At 35.0% G+C, this 16,938-nt stretch overlaps 1 protein-coding gene across 3 annotated transcripts in view; it reads right to left on the bottom strand.

Annotated features, from left to right (window-relative positions):
* Window positions 1–2,073: 2,073 nt before the first annotated feature.
* The window catches only part of RASSF6 (Ras association domain family member 6), a 48,512-nt gene continuing 33,647 nt past the window's right edge, over window positions 2,074–16,938 (bottom strand). For all 3 annotated transcript variants that reach the window (XM_010359001.2, XM_030923850.1, XM_010359002.2), the window contains 6 exons: window positions 14,640–14,824; window positions 11,610–11,711; window positions 11,238–11,289; window positions 7,160–7,278; window positions 6,955–7,052; window positions 2,074–6,856 (listed from right to left, as the gene is read on the bottom strand). In XM_010359001.2, coding sequence (XP_010357303.1) covers window positions 6,781–6,856; window positions 6,955–7,052; window positions 7,160–7,278; window positions 11,238–11,289; window positions 11,610–11,711; window positions 14,640–14,824 — 632 coding nt within the window. In that variant the 3' untranslated portion in view covers window positions 2,074–6,780. The remainder of the gene's footprint in view (window positions 6,857–6,954; window positions 7,053–7,159; window positions 7,279–11,237; window positions 11,290–11,609; window positions 11,712–14,639; window positions 14,825–16,938) is intronic.

Below are 16,938 nucleotides of genomic sequence, written 5' to 3'. Positions count from 1 at the left end.
TCTTTTTTTTTCCTCACAAATGTACTTATTTGTTGTTTGCTTTTCCTAAGGGTCCAAACAGATAAAAAAGTACTAGGGTCTATGGGGAGGTTAAATGATCCCTGAAAATGTCAGTGTAGGATCTTTGATGAAATCTACATTTATTTTTATAAATCATGAAACATGTCTAATATTCAAAATAAGAATCAACAAAATAAATTTTCAGGTGCTCACAACGTTGCTCAAGAACACTGGCCAGTCTACACTGAAATTGTCCTTTCTTACCCAGCAGAGAAATCTAGTTATTGTAAGCCTCAGAAAACACACCGTAATTACCCATCTCTCTCAACAAGCTTTCTGCTTCTCAAGAGCAGAAACAGAAACATGAAACTAAACCACTTTCAAAGGGCTCAGGTAGATGTGATGGGCTGCCACACCAAGCTGGGAATTGTCTGTCAAGTTTCCACAGTGAACAAAACCCTAAAAGCAAGTTGGAGTTTTTGTCTGTGCCGATACTGAAAATGTTTATTGGCAAACTGAGTGAAATAAACTTCATAATAATGTTACCTTCGTAATGGTTTCACCTTTAATCTTTACCCTAAATATGTGATGCTCTATTGGCACCAATACAATATAATGCACTTAAATTAATGTGAGCTTGAAGCGATGGTTTGTAACAGCACTTTTTTTCCTTGGAAATCTTTCTGAAAATGACATAAGGAATTGATGTGTATCATTTGGACTTGTTTTTATTTTTCCAGATATTTTTGTATAGGAGATAAAAATAAGTGCTTAAATAAATGAATTATTTTGATTAGAGAAATATAGAAAAAATTAATTATCATTATAATACCCTTTCCTTGAGTTTAAGTAATTATTTTTCCTCACTTCAGTGACTTCAACATGTTCATAGGCATTAGTGAATTAAATCAAATAAACATTTGCTGAGTACCTAATGCATTCAATACACTGTGCTAGATACTACAGGGAATAATACAAACATGGATATGATTACACCAGATCACTAATGCATTTATACAAGATGTGAGCACATAAAGAATTATAATAAAAGGCAAATTTTAAAATTCTGGTGTCACAAGAGCAGAGCTAACTGAAACTGTGGTACACAGGAGCTTCAGATCACACATTGTTACAGAGACCAGGAAAGGTCTTGGAAGAAGTGACCCTAACCAGGGACTAGAAAATGGGAATGTCTCAACAGAAAGAGAGGTGTTAAAGTGTGCAGTGTTTCAGGGAAGGTTGAGTGATTTAGTTTGGCTGGCTTTAAGACAAAAATGAGGTAGCTGTGGGCAGTAAGACTTAATAGAAGATAAGGCTACAATGGTGGTTGGGGGATATACTGAAATTTAATTATAACATAGCTAATATTTATCACATTCTTATGTGCAAAGTGCCAGGATTTACATGTGCTGTTCTTATAACTCCCCCAATCGTCCAATAAAGTAGGTATTATTATTCCACTTAAAAATAAGGACACATTTTAGAATGGCAGATTCAGGAAGCATAGTTTAGGAGGAAGCCACAGATTATGGTGGTTAACTGTATGACTTTTGGAGCCACAGGTTTAAATCCTACCTATTTCTTCTACTAAAAACCTTGGCAAATCTCCTAATTGCTCCATGGCTTACTTTCTTTATCTGTAACATGAGATTGGAAGAGTAATTTCCTTGTGGAAATGTAATGAGTATTAAACATAGTGCCCAGCAAATAGGTTGTTATTAGTTTGAACCATATGAAATCATTGCCTTTGTAGTCAAATATTGGCAATTTCAAATGGCTCAATTTAATAGGTATTAGATGTCATTAATTTAGAATTAGAATGTCATTGAAAGGTTTTGCCCTCTGTAACTACATCTTATTTCTCGTTCTTTCCCATATATATACCTCCACCCAATAGTTATACCTGCTATCTTTATCGCTTCATCAATTGCATTGCAAGGGGCTTCTTTCCCCTTCAGTTTCAAAAACCAATCTAAATAGCCCTAAACCAAATTAAACAGTAATGACACCTAACTGAATATTTCATAGTAGAGCCAAAGGATAATAAAATACACCACTATATCAGGGAAAACCATATATATAATGTTTAATATTTCAGCTATGGGTACTAGTACAGACTTGTACTAAGTAATACATATATATGGGGAATTTTATAAAAATATTTCAGATAATTCTTTCACTCATTCATTTATTCTTTCATTCACTTATATATTCAATCAATTTTTATTGAGTACATCCTATGCATAAGACACAATATTAGGTACAGAAAAGCATATAAAGATAAATGTGACACATTCTTTACCATTAATAATAATATATATTATCTAAAATTTAATTTGAGTTAATATGTAACTGACAATGAAATATTTGGACCACCTAAAACAAGGATAAATGATTCTGTGACAAGTTTATATTCTTACATTATGCAAAAATGATTCTAAAATAAACTATTTTTTTCCCAGAAATTGTATGAGTTATATATTGCTATGTAACAAATTACCCCAAAGTTAGCAGCATAATACAACAAACACTTCTTATCTCATACAGTTTCTGAGGATGAGGAATCCAGAATGGTTTCTTTGGGTTTTCTGACTGAAGGTTTATCATGAAGTTATGGTCAAGCTATTAGACAGAGCTGCAGTTGTCTGAAGGCTTGACTGAAGCTGGAAGATCCATTTCTAAAATGGCTGTTGACAGGAGGCCTCAATTCCCTGCTGGCGTTTGACAGAAGGTCTCAGTTCTTCATCATGTAGGTCTTTCCAGGGCTGTTTAGGACATGGCAGTTGACTTCCCCCAGAGCAAGTGATCCAAGACACAGCAAGGAGAAAGCCACAGTGACTTTTATGACCTACTTCAAAGTCTCACAGTCTCTTCCATTTTCCTGTATTTGTTAGAAGTCCCTAATTGTTCAAAGAGTACATTTTTAAATGTTCTCACCACAAAGAAATGTAAGTATATGAGGTTATGGATATGTTAATTCACTTGATTTAGTAATTCCACAATGTGTACATATATCATAATATAATATTGTACCCCATAAATACATAAATTATTATTTGTCCATTAAAAATAAAATAAAACGAAGTAAGTCACTAAGGCCAGCCCATTTGCAAGGTGAGGAGGATTAGGCTCCATCTCTTCAAAGGAGGAAAATCAGACTTTATGGATATAAAACTACCACAGAAGTGATGTTAATGTCTCATTTGAATAATTGATTTGAATTGTTTTGCATTTGGTAGAACTTTGTGCTTGCATGTGCTTGTTACTATTTTGCTCATAAGTTTTAAATAATAACTTTACTATTTCCTGATTTAAAAAGTAACAAATATTAAGTATAGAACACTTAATACATATAGGGAAATTAGAAAAACATGAATCACTCATAATTCTACAATGCAGATATAGCCACTTTTAACATGCTTTTGTTTCTTGTGTGTATATATGCAAATATTAGTGTTCACACATACAAATATATATATACACATACATATATAATATATATGCCTTAAGTATATAATAAATATTTTGGAATATGTGTATGTGTATATTCTTATTTAGATATGTAAGAATTTACCCCTGTAATTAAAATTATTTGAAAACATAATTTTAATGGCTACATAACATTATACAAATAAATGTTTATTTCTCTTTTTTTTTTTTTTTTTGAGACGGAGTCTTGCTCTGTCGCCCAGGCTGGAGAGCAGTGGTGCCATCTCTGCTCGCTGCAACCTCTGCCTCGGGTAGAAGCGATTCTCTTGCCTCAGCCTCCCAAGTAGCTGGGATTATAGGCGCCTGCCATCGCACTTGACTAATTTTTTGTATTTTTAGTAGAGGCAGGGTTTCACCATGTTGGCCAGGCTGGTCTCAAAATCCCGACCTCAAGTGATCCTCCTGCCTTGGCCTCCCAAAGTGCTGGGATTACAGGCGTGAGCCACCGTCCATGGCCTGTTTCCCTCTTTCATCTTTTAAAATAATTTTCTGAACATTTAGGCTTATTTCCTTTTGTCACAATACATAACAATATAAAACATATCTTTGCAGAATGTCTTTGTATCACTGGTTATTTTCATATGATAGGATCTTACAAGTAGATTGTAGGATAAACGGACTACTAAATTGCCTTCAGGAAAAATTATATCCATTTGTATTTTTACCAGAAGTTTGAGTTCCCATCTCATGGTGATTTATTGAGTATTTAATTTTATCATTTCTTTATCTTTGCTAATAGGCCAAAATTTGTATTTATTTATTTATTTATTTATTTATTTATTTATTTTACTTTGTACTTCGGTGGCATGTCAGTTATTATTTTGCTATCTCTCAGCTCCACATTCACTGTTGGTTGCCTGCTCAGTGAAAATAGATACAGGCCCTTTAAATGTTTCTTTTGCGGTTTGCACGATGGCACGCTTTGTCAGTAGAGGGCGCTGGAGACACACTGCAAGAGGGAGGGGTCTTTCCTGATTGCTCCGGGCTGGCAGGCCAGGCTCCTGCAGAGCAGGCTTTTTGCCTTCACTGCTTGCCTGGAGTGGTTTCTCCAGTGCTGGTTGCCTGTAGGGTGCAGCTTCCTCCAGCATTTCTCCACTTGCTTCTCCAGCTTTTGCTTTGGGCAGTGGTGGTATAACCTGGAGCCACAGTGCAAGCCTGTACCGAAGCTCCAATTGCTGTTCTCCATATCTTCTCTTCAGCTGGGTGCACACTCATATAGAGGACCCTGATGGGCTAGGCAGCTACTGAGCCACTTGCCTGAGCTTTGTCTTGTGCAGTCTCGTCACATACAAATTTATGCTAGGTTCCTGCAAAGTAGGCCCCTCCGGCTCCTAGTCCCAACAGGGCCTCGAACAGAACCCCTGACTCCTTCTTTGTGCTTACGCTTTGGCAAAGCCCCAAATCCCTCTGTGTATCTCACCACCTGCCTCAGCTGGTCTACACCCAGAGGGTTGGTTGTACCTGCTTCTCCGGTATCTGTGGTCCTGCTCTGGCCTGGGCAAGCCAGCAAACTTCTCTCCAGTGGGCTGCAACCACACCTTCTCCAGTGAATTCTGAAACCCTCATTCTTGCTTTTCCTTGTTAGGATTCCTTCACTCAGCCTGAGGATACCTTCTCTTTTCATCTTTATTAATATTCTTCTAGCATAGCTTAATTATCCTTTATATTAAACTTTCCCTGTTTAAATTATTGCCTTGTTTCTGTATTGTGATTGATACAGACTAACACAGTTGATCACAGAAGATATGACTTTTTTCACATACTTGGTAGCCATTTGCATTTTCTCTTCTGTGATTTTCCTTTTCACATCTACCTTTTTTTTCTGTGTAAGACTTGGTTCTTCTCTTATACATTTCAGTCTATTAAAGATTAATCTTTTATCATGTTCATGGCAGGTACATGACACTACTTTTTTTTTTTTATAAGTATGTTGAATTTTAACTATTACATTTGCCTCATTTAAGTGAGATGAGACTATTTTCTTATTAATTGACAGGTGAAAGAATTACGATGCAAGCCTCTGGTTTATTCAGTAAGAGAGACTTAGGCTTGAAAAGGTCATAGCACACTTTCACCTTCATCCAGTTTAGGTGTGATAATACTGAGAAGGAATGCCTTTGTCTTAAACATGTTTTGTATTTTAATATTGTTAGTTAATCTTCCAATTGGGTTTATTGCATATAATCTCATTCCTTAGAACTTGTAATATGATCAAACAATTTACTAGAATGCTTATGAGGAATGCAAATATAATTAGTTTACAGAATGAATGTTGTGTATAACTCAATTTTAATATAGAATTTATAAATAAAATCATAGACTATACTTATAGCATTTCTTCATTTTTAGTGTTTTTTTTCAAGTGGGTTAAGCAGATCTCTAAGTACCCTGAGAGCTGTCGTGTAGAATAAGATGCTAAGAGGGCAGAGCTTGGGATTCCCTACCTAACTTCAGCTACAGCAGCCTTGCTTTATCCATTGTATTCATTCAGCAACAAATGGATATTTGTGGGCCAAGTCTTGCTTTAGCTGATATAATATGTCTATGTGACATACATATTTTTTGAAACATAAATAAAGAAAAAGTTCAACTCACTTAAAAAGAGCTTAAGAAAAATCTTGAACTGATGAAAGTTCTTTCATCAGTAGAACAGAGAGAGAAAAAAAGGACTGGGGGAGGTTCAGAAAATTTAAATTAGGATTGCATAAAATAGTCTATAATCTTTTCCTTTCCAAAGGCCAGACAGCTCTAATGTTACAGATAGCCAGAAGTCAACAGGCCATTTAAGATAGTCCTAGATTTTATGAAAATGCCAGAGTTTTCAAGAAGCTGTGAAACACTGTCACTATTAAGTAGATCCTTGATGGTGTAAGACACTGTATTTCTTTTTCATTGCAAGAACTGGCAACTTCTTTTATCTGAGTCATTTCTGAATTCATTGATTATGTTTCAGTTCTCTTGAGAGTCCAAGCTAAATGAAGTTTAAACTGGTTATCTGAAGACACCATTTAAATTTGAGTTCATTGCATGTTTTATTATAAAAGCTATTTGGAATACGCAGTATTCAAGCTTATTTCAGTTACTGAAACTAAACTCAAGCTCATTTTGTCCAACTGTGAACCCTAGTTAATCTCATCACTTCAAAAAGAAATGAGCTTTTTTGACATTCAATTTTCTACAGATTCAAGTCTCATATATATTCATATAAATGCAAGTACAGAACTTATGCATTCATCAAATAGTAATATCTCTGAGTTTTTTGAAGTGTTTTAGCAACAGCAGCCTGTACTGCTAAACTGTTGTCTCTGTTTTTATTACTAGTTTATTTTGAAGACATTTCAGTATAATAGCCTTTTCTTTATTGAATCTGAAAATGAGAAGAAGACAGACGATTAAAAATTGACATATTTTGTGCATTGGACTTACTAAAGAACCAAGTATCCAACATGCATGTTCTTGACTTACTTTGTTACTATTCTTTGAATCTCTGTTTTCTCTTCTTCATTTAATCTTTGAAGAATGGATTCCAAGAAAGAAAAGTGAAAGTTAATGTACTGAGCCACCTAAGAAAGAAGAAGAAGAAGAAGAAAACAAAAAGCAGAACAATTATGCAAAAGGTGCTGAGTCAGGAGGGAAGCAAAAAACAGATTCAGAGTGATAGTATTCATACATCACTGCTAATTTCTTCTGCATCTTTATCCATGAGGAAAATGCGAGCATTCTTTTCAGAAGGTCCCTGTAGGAGCCTCTGCAGTAGTGGAATGTCTGTCTTCTTTAGTCGTCTCTGTTCTGCAGTGAAAACAAGAATCAACCACAATCAGAAGTTCATGCTGGAGGAAAAGAAGGAAGATACTTTTCCAATTTATTTTTCTTATTTAACTCACTGTGAAAAAAATAACACCTGCAACAGGAGGCAATTATTCAAAAAAGCAAATTGAAATTAAAACTTAAATGAACTTCTTTCTCTTACTATATCTCAAGGTTTGACTTAATATCTCAAAGAACTCAACCTTCCTTTGGTTAGAGTGTTCAAACAAATCTCCAGTCTGATAGGCCTTTTATAAAGCAACATGCCTCAATACTTATTTAGGTTTCATTCCATCATTCCTTCATCCATACAACAAATATTTATTGGTTCTTTCCAAGTTCAGTTGATGTAATTTCATCTTTCCAGTTGTTCAAGTCCGAAACCGTGTAATTATTTTCAATTCTTCCTTTGTCTCACTCCACACCCAATTCTTGGCTCATCTTTAAAAATATATTCATGAGGTTTTTGAGATCAATAATATTCTTATTATTTATTCATCTGTCGGCTTAATCCATTCAGCCACCAAAATGAGATAGAGAAGGAAAATACCTTCCAATCTGGCGTGTTTCCAGAATTTCAAATTTCCAAAAGTTATAATATAAATACTCCCGCTACAAAAGTACTTATAGCTTTCTGGCAAAGTAGTTTCACATATGGGATTTCATTTTTATCAGAATGAAGCATGAACAAAACATAGTGTCCTTATATTCTTCTTATTTCCTCATTCTCTCCCTCACCTTGCTTACTTTCTTCAGAGCAGTGAGAACTGTTTTCATTCCCTGAGCTGGACTTATCCCAGGAAAAGTCAAGAGAGAGTCTAGAACTCAAAAGCTCAGCCTCCTCACAATTAAAGTGGCATTACCCATTCCTGTTTACACAGTGCCAGTGTTTACTGTTCTAATTCCTCTGCCATTTCTGAAGCAGTTGGGAGCCTTGACAATTTAGCTCCTCTCACCCACCCACCAGAACCCTCTTTTGACCTTCAGGTTCAATGTTAAGTTGGTTTAGTATCCTCTTGCTTCATGATTCTGCTTTATGATCACCTGGGATGATTATTAGAAATACGGATTCCTAGAGTTGTCCCCTGATCTGGAAGGGCTTAGGAATCTGTATTTTAAATGAACTTTATAGGTAATCTGAAATGAACTACAACATGAGATACACTGTAATGGGCCTTGTAGCTATAAAGTTAAAACCCACTATCTCTGTTTTCCAGATTACTGTCCAAACAGGAGCCACATGCTACATGCTCTCTTCTTTTCTCTGCTTCTGGTCCCTAAAGGGTCCTAGTTATTATTATCCTCAGTTATGGATATATACAAAATTTTGACACATAATATAAAAGAAAATGGGATCTTTATAGGTGAAATTATAAAGAACTACATCTTTTATAGTGAAAATAGACTTTTTTTTTTCTTATAGAAGCAGCACACTTGTTCGTTCATAGGTCCAGCACCTTGTGTGGAGCCCAAGAATGACTGGAAGAAAACTAAGCCATATTTCTGCTCAGCTGCAGGCTAAAGTTAGAGGTGTGAGGAAAGAACGAGGTGCATGTGAATGGAATCCAAGTCTTGGAGAACATCAAAGAGGGAATTTTCAAATCTTGTACAACCTAGCTGTTCAAGGTATCACACAATCATTTAAGACTTCTTAATAAAACTGCTTTTTTTAAACCTTAAAAAAAATTCCCTTCCCCATACATGCATGCTATTGTAATTGAAACAAACGAGAAAAGTATAAAGCAGGAGGTAAAGCACAACTGGAATTTCCGAGCCCTAAGATACTCTGCATTACCCTTTGAGTGTCCCCTTCACGCAACTCTATGCACATACACAAACGCATAATACATAAAGGTAATCATATCGTGCTTGCTATTTTTATTGTATATGCCTTTTAAAAAATCATTTTTTTTCTTTCTATTTTAGACAGAGTCTCCCTCGGTCACCCAGGCTGGAGTGCAATGGCGCAATCTCGACTCACTGCTACCTCTGCCTCCTGAGTTCAAGCGATTCTCCTGTCCCAGCCTCCTGAGTAGCTGGGATTACAGGTGTGCACCATCAGACCTGGCTAATTATTTTTGTATTTTTAGTACAGACGGGGTTTCACCATGTTAGTCAGGCTGGTCTCAAACTCCTGACCTCAAATGATCTGCCCACCTCAACCTGCCAAAGTGCTGGGATTAAAGGCGTGAGCCACCGTGCCCACCACTCCCCTTGTCATCCTCTCATCTGCATCTCTCCAATTCCCCACCAGGTAATCTATCTCAATGGTTTTGTATTTATCACTCCATACCTTTCTCCCTGGTCATATGACCACATATACCACATATTTAAATGGGAGCTTGTTACTGTTTGTTAAAAAAATGGGATCTTTTATATATACTTTTAGACATCCTGCATTTTTCACTTAAAATATATTATGGAGTTCCCTCCATTCTATTGGCATAAATCTAACTCATTCCATTCAATGGCAGCGTAATAATCACTTATTTAATCATTTCCCTAGTACGAGTAACTTTGTCTTTAGCTTTTTGTCCTCATAAACAGCCTTGCACATAAATCTGTAGGCACTAGGCTTACATTTTTGCGGGATAGATTCTCACAAGTGGAATGGTCGAGTTAAAGGACATATATACTGTAAATTTTAATAACTATTGCAAGAATAATTTCCACAAAAGAGAAAGTCATATTTTCACAAGTGTTGCATAAAAATATCTTTTTACCCCGATGCATGTCAGCCACAGGTAGAATCATTTTAAAGCACTTTGCCAATCTGAGAAGTGCAAGATAATATTACAGTGTGGCTTGAGCTTGCATTTCCTTAGCTATTGCATTTCACTGAGTTTAAGACTTTTCTGAAACTATTTAACTGGTTATTATAGCTTTTTCTTTGAATTGTATTTTCATGCTTTTTTTTCTATTTTTGTTGGATTGTTTGTCTTTTTGTTACCATTTTGTAGGAAATTATTGGTATTATAGTTATTAATCTTCAGAGTACATTGACAATGTTCTTTGTAATCTACTATTTGTATCTTTTAAATTGTTACACAGTCCAATATTGCTACCATTTATTTTATATCTTTTGGTTTTCTTTCTTTCCTAAACAAAGAGAACATGAATATATACGTGCCCTTAGAATTTTCCAAAAAATAGATCTTATCTTTAAGCTTTCCATTTATAAGAACTTTAATTTTATATATGTCTGGAGATACAGCTTCCATTTTCTTAAGGTTGTTCTGGCATCAAAATGTATTATTTTATTCTAATAAATTTTTGGCTCAAAATTCTGACACTTAAATTATAGCATGAGTTTTTTTCTACAAATTGACATCAAATTTTTCATTTGTGAAGTTTTAAAAACTTTAATTTCAGTATCACTTTAAGTTTTCTCTAATCTCTCTACCATGCTCCTAGCATCCCACTTATAGTGACTTCCCAAAGTTCTACTTCTAACCTTTTACCCCCTTATCACAAAGTTCTGAATATGCATCTCTACTGAGGAAGAGATAGCACTCCTGCAATGTGTCAGACCCTGTGCTAAAAAAGAGGCAATATCAATGTCAGAGAGAACAGGTATGCAATCGTGACTCCTCTAAGAGTGACACTCAGAAAGGAAAGCCGAAAAGAAAGTTACAGAGATGAGCAAAGACAAAAGTGCATCAGAATTCCCAAGGGTTCTGATCTCCATTCAGATAGTTTAATGTCTGGCCAACAAGCAAACTGTTTCACATAATAAACCCTTCAGGGATACCTTATTCTTAAGTTATCTTTCTTTAAAATTGTGGACTATAGATAGTGTTCTAAAGACTACGCCTTCCTTTCCTCCTGCCCATTCCTCCCCTTTCTCCACAGAAGGAGGTAAACCGCTCTTCTGCCTTCCCTCTGGGCAGCAAACTGTAACACTCTAGAGTCAGGTACAAAGTGTGATCAAGCTTTCTCACCTCCTGTTGCAAAAATAACGTGAAGAGCAAAATCCTGGGGACTATTTTCAATCTGTCAATGGAAAAAATGAACAAATATAAATTCTTTGTTGTTATATGATGTTTTCTAACCCAACCAGACCCAAATCATGTCTGTTTTCTCTCTTCCATTTTTCACTTTTAGACATAAAATCTTCTCTGCTCTTATGGGAATTATATAATTTTTCAAGTGATAGTTACTAAAAGGTGTTATACACAGGAAAGAATCTTTCAGTATTCAACATACAATTTAGATTTACACGTTCATAGATCTTTTTCAGAAAAGTGGATTTATGTGTTTACAGTAGAATCACATATAATATGTTTATAGCTCAGTTAAGTGATAAACGTTACCTTAAATTTTTGGAGAAGTTGCTTTATTACTTCTTCAGTTCTCATGTTACTGTTTACTCTGACCTTAGTTTCTGATCCAAAGGCTGGAATGAAAATTGATGTCTAGAAAAAGAATTGTGATATGAGTCTTTAAAATTATATTATATTAAGGGTAGTCAATATCTTGAACATAGTCTTCTTACAGGGTAAAAAATAATCCAAGGTTATCCATTTAAAAATTTTGTTTTGTTTTTGTTTGTTTGCTTTTCTTTGTTGTTTTTGAATATTATGTGTTCTTTTAAGCAGCTTTATATTGTTTCTAGAGTAAATTAGGTAAAACACCATTTGAGGATGCTTATAACATTTTCACTGGACAATTACACCCCTCTTTAGTGCAGTTTAAGATTTCAAAATAAGAAAGAATGTCACCAGATGTGTATTTAAAAATGGAAAGAGATATTAAGGAAGGATTTATTTCCATATATTTTACTTATATGCACAATCTCTAAGTATTCCAAGGCTCTGTAGAGGGTGGGTTCAGCAGACGTGGAGATGGGTGGGTTTTGGGGTGGCTCAGTGGAATGTTAAAAAGGTAAGTCTTATATTGAGAGATTTGAGATAACAGCAAATTAGCATCGAAGTATACAAACACACAGGTATATAACATCCACACATGTAACACACACACGGCATTTGTGTGAGTAAAAATATGGATACGTAAATAAGTTTTCTGAGAAGACGTATAGAGAATGTCTAGGATACATTTTTATAAGTATGAGAAAATTCATTATTTGTAGACATTTTAGAGCATTGATAAGTTATTCTGTGACATTTACAATTTCTATGGAGCCCTGAAAAACCACATGTTCATCCCACACTAAGTTGAGAATATGTTGTACATGTGGTTTGATGTTGTTTATGTGAAGAAGCTTCATGCAGTATGACAATAACATGGATTACCATTCAGGAGACCTAGATTTTAGTGCCCACTAACTGCCCACGAACCCCAACTTTGTCAACTCACTTAACATCTTTATTGACTCACTTAACATACATTTGATAAATGACTTCATTTATAAAATGAGAGTAAGACTAAATAATCTCTAAGAGTCATTCTAAAATGTCAACATATAGTGAATTTGTTTTTCAGAGCAATATTTTAAATCCACAGTCTTTATATCCATTGTGTTGGCCAAAACATATAATGAAACCTGTTATCATTTAGTATTGCATGGATAGAAATATACTACTGGTGAAGTTATATTCACCATAACTAATCTCCAGATAAGACAATCTAAGCCTTTAATATGTGCATTATTTATAGCTTAACAATATTGGCATTAGCAAGGGGCTTTATATGATAAAAACATATCTTACGACACACAGCAACTTAAGAAATATATCCACTACAATTCCTATATGTCCATCACCATATAATTATTGATAGAATGCTTTGTTTTTTCTTTTTTGTTTGTATTGTTTTCCACTAGTTATTAAATTACAGTGAATGACATTTGTGTAAAATATCTATAGTCCCAGCTTGAGCTCATTCAATCAACAGCAACAACATAAGGTGATGTAAACTTAGTTCTTCTTTTGTGCTAGGTACTATTCTTATGTTTAACTTACCTCATTTCGTTTCATCCAATCAACAACCTTGTAAAGTAAGAAGAAAGAAGGAACTAAGATCAAGAGATTGAGAAGGTTTTAAACTTGCTCAGCAAGAATGTAAAACAAGGCTGTCAGACTCCAGGGCCCAAGCATTTTACCACCATTCTGTGCTGCCAACCTAGTGCCAATTTCATTTTCAGCACAAGTGATCCAATCTGAAAGTCACTTGCTTGGAGCAATGTGGCTTTCCTTCTTCAACACAAATTACCCCACAAGATAATGACATATAACACAATTTCTGAGAAGAGGGAACCAAGACAATTGGTAGCTGCCTCTCTGTGGGGGACTATCGATGCTACTTTATACCTATGAGGATGATTCTGGAACCCTAAAATTCTGATATGAATAAAGAATTGAGAAGAGAGGTTTCTCCCCAGAAGGCTCCAAAGACACACTGATTGATACCTCTCAAGAGCAGAAGAAGAAGAAATAAAGTAGAAATATTTACAGGAAAAAGCCTACAAAGCAATGAGTTCCTATTTCTTCTTAAAGGCCTCAGAAGATACCTGGCACAGTGTGAGTGCTAAGTATTTATGAGATGGAGTGACAAATGATTGCTAAGGTACATCACATGAAAAATATTTGAGTTCTGGAAAAAATGATGATATATTTCCTACCTTCAGCAGAATGTAATGTCTTACAAGCACTATGGAAAGGCACATATAAATTTAACACATATTAAATGAAAAAGCGGAATGTGAATTGTATCTAAACTATAACTACACTTACATAAAAAGGGTATGTGTATAGGTAAAAGACCTGGAACATGGCAACATGAGAAGTTCGATTTATTGGAATACATTGGCCTGTGGCTTTTTGCTTTTATTTAAATGCTCATGTTCAAATGTCCTTTGATCCAACCTCTTTGTGGCACTTACATTATTCCTATATTGTTGTTGGTATGTTGGTTTCCCTGCTCAGTCCCTGAGCTTCATGCTGGCTGAGACATCAGTTGCCTCATCTGCATGTTTTTAATGCTTGGCAGAGTATCTGCCACTTAGAGTTCATCCATCATGGTGGTTAAAAACTTGTGTTCTGGAGTCAGACAAAGCTAGGTGCAGGTTGAGAGTTATTACTTAAAAGTAGCATAATCTAAGACAAATTGCTTAATCTCCATGACCCTAATTAGCTTATATGTCAAGTAGAGAAAATAATGGTACCTATTTCATAGGATTGTTTTCGTGATTAATAGGATTATTCAGTAAAAATATATTTAAAACACATTTACTTTAATACCTAGCACATAGAGAGTGCCCCCAAAACGTTAGATATGCTACTATTATTATTATGACTTTAAATTGTGAATTGAATTGAGTGGTATTGTTAGTGAAACAGGGAACCTTATTTTATATTACATTAATGGAATTGTAACCCACTTACTTCATGGTTATAGAAGTGTCCATTAATAGAGGCTCTATTTTTCTGTCTTTCTTTTCTGTCCATCATCAGAGGCTTCATCCTTTTTCTCACCAGGGCTGCTTCACTCATGGTTCTATAGAGCACTGGGGAGTCTGGTTCATCCTCTGCATGTGACTTCAGGGTGTTGCTGTGATAAGATAAATAGTCTGGGAAGAATAGATTATAAGCTCATATCATTTAGCTGCCTGTCTCCTAGCATCCTGAGTGGATTTGTGTATGCTTTCATAATTTTAGGAATATTGCTATTTTCTGGCTGTGTAAAAGCATTATAGTCCACTGCTTAGCTGCATATTTACTTATTAAATGTTGCCTGAGACTGACTCAGCAAATTCTGCCAGTATCTCATAGAAAATTCTTATGTCTTATTCTTATGTTTCATAAGAAATGATCACAATGATCATGTTTGGAGTTTGGGCATTCCTTCATTCTTAATTTATTGGGGAGTGAATTTTATGGCATTTCAGAATGTTAGAGCTGGAATAAACCCGATACTTTATCAGGTTTGATCTCTTATAGGTAAGAAAAAGTACAGTGAGTTGAAGTGGCTTTCCTATGGACACGGTACTCATAAATGATAGAATCAGGTCTGGATCCTTATTATATGTTGGCCTGAGTTCATTGGAGCTTTCCCTAAAAAATAAACACTGGGCCTTAGTTTTCCTATAAAACTACAGAAAGCTCTTTGAGAAGCTTTCTGTGGTATGTGGAGCATTGGTGGTATCTTTCTATGGTATGTGGAGCATTGAAAGATTTTGTTCCCATCTTTTATAAAAGCAAAAGGAATGGTATGCTTTGGACTAGTCCTACTATTTGTAATATATCACAAAGGTAATTCACATAGAACATTCCAGAAGTATGGTATGAATGACTTTTTCACTTAGTTGCCCACTATCCTATTATTTCTTCTCATCGAGTCATGTATATTTAACAATGATTCATGATTTATTAGTCAAAATTTGATTATTGAATTATTACAATTTTTATAGCAGATTTTAGAGTATAAAATTATAGTGTAGTGTTGAACAGCTCTAGTATCTATTGAGTAGGCAGAAGGTGTTTAAATGGAATTGAATGGAGCTACAATGTGTTACTAGCCTAAGATGCAGAAGATTCAAACCTGCCTTCTGCCCCTCTTTCTGCCTTGTATCCAGTTGATAGTGCCTTTTTCAATGTCCTCTACTGTGCATATTCATATGTAAGAATAAGGCCATTAGGTGGCATTTGTGTTTTATTTTACTTTAGGATTTTAAATAATTTTCTATTGTAATTAGAACATCATCAAATAGGCATGAGATATTTCTTCCTTCTCCAGCACTGCTGTTTAAAATACAAATAGATTTTTATGATGTCTTTGATGCCAAGATACTGGGATTTCCTTGGGTTTAATATATATTTTTAAAAGGATAATTGGAAGGGCCCATATTTAACAAGATGTAAAGATCCCATGGGATAAAGATAAGGGAACCCTGGAAAGAACATCATGTTTGTCATAGGATCTGGGTTCTTGTGTAGTAACAGAGGAGGTGAAATTGAGAATGATTTGAAAAAAGAAAAAGAAAACAAACATTTCAAGTTGCTGGTAGGCTTGTGAAGTTAATGCTAGTAGGATACTCTTGTTCACACTGAACCAACTTTGTAAATCACAGCCCCATTTCAGGCACATGAACCCTGTCCACCACCCCTCATTCTAGCTTCAGTCATCAGCATCTGCTACTCTTTGAATCTTATGCGTATGTGAGAATTACGTGAAAAAATTCATATAAAATACAAAATATTATGCCTGATACTTAGCAGAGTCTCAACAGATTACAGCTATCAATAGCATTGTTATTACTCTTACATCATTACCATTATGATTACAACTACTAATTTCACACATCCCCGGAGCTGGCATTTCCCATTGGTTTGCCAAGTTCAGTACGGATCCATTTGATCCTTAAGTATATTTCTCTTTACCTGCACGTTATGCACATGTACCCTAGAACTTAAAGTATAATAAAAAATAATAATAATAATAAAAAAAAAGATCTTTGAAATAACTCAACTCCATCAAATATAAAATTGACTCCAGCATATCTGCGTGTTTCTGAGAAGTAATGTTATTGAAATACCTATTAACTAACTAAAATGTTCAACTTCTAAAAAGATACAGAATTAGGTCTGACGGGCTTAGCCTAACATATAAAGCTATTGAGAATAATAAATGACTCAAATGACTCTAATCTTTGGGGAAGATATTGAACAATTTTATGAATACACA

This window comes from Rhinopithecus roxellana, chromosome 2, assembly GCF_007565055.1.
Source record: "Rhinopithecus roxellana isolate Shanxi Qingling chromosome 2, ASM756505v1, whole genome shotgun sequence".
Classification (NCBI taxonomy): domain Eukaryota; kingdom Metazoa; phylum Chordata; class Mammalia; order Primates; family Cercopithecidae; genus Rhinopithecus; species Rhinopithecus roxellana.
Note: the sequence above shows the minus strand (reverse complement) of the source record. Positions and strands in the feature narration are given on the sequence as shown.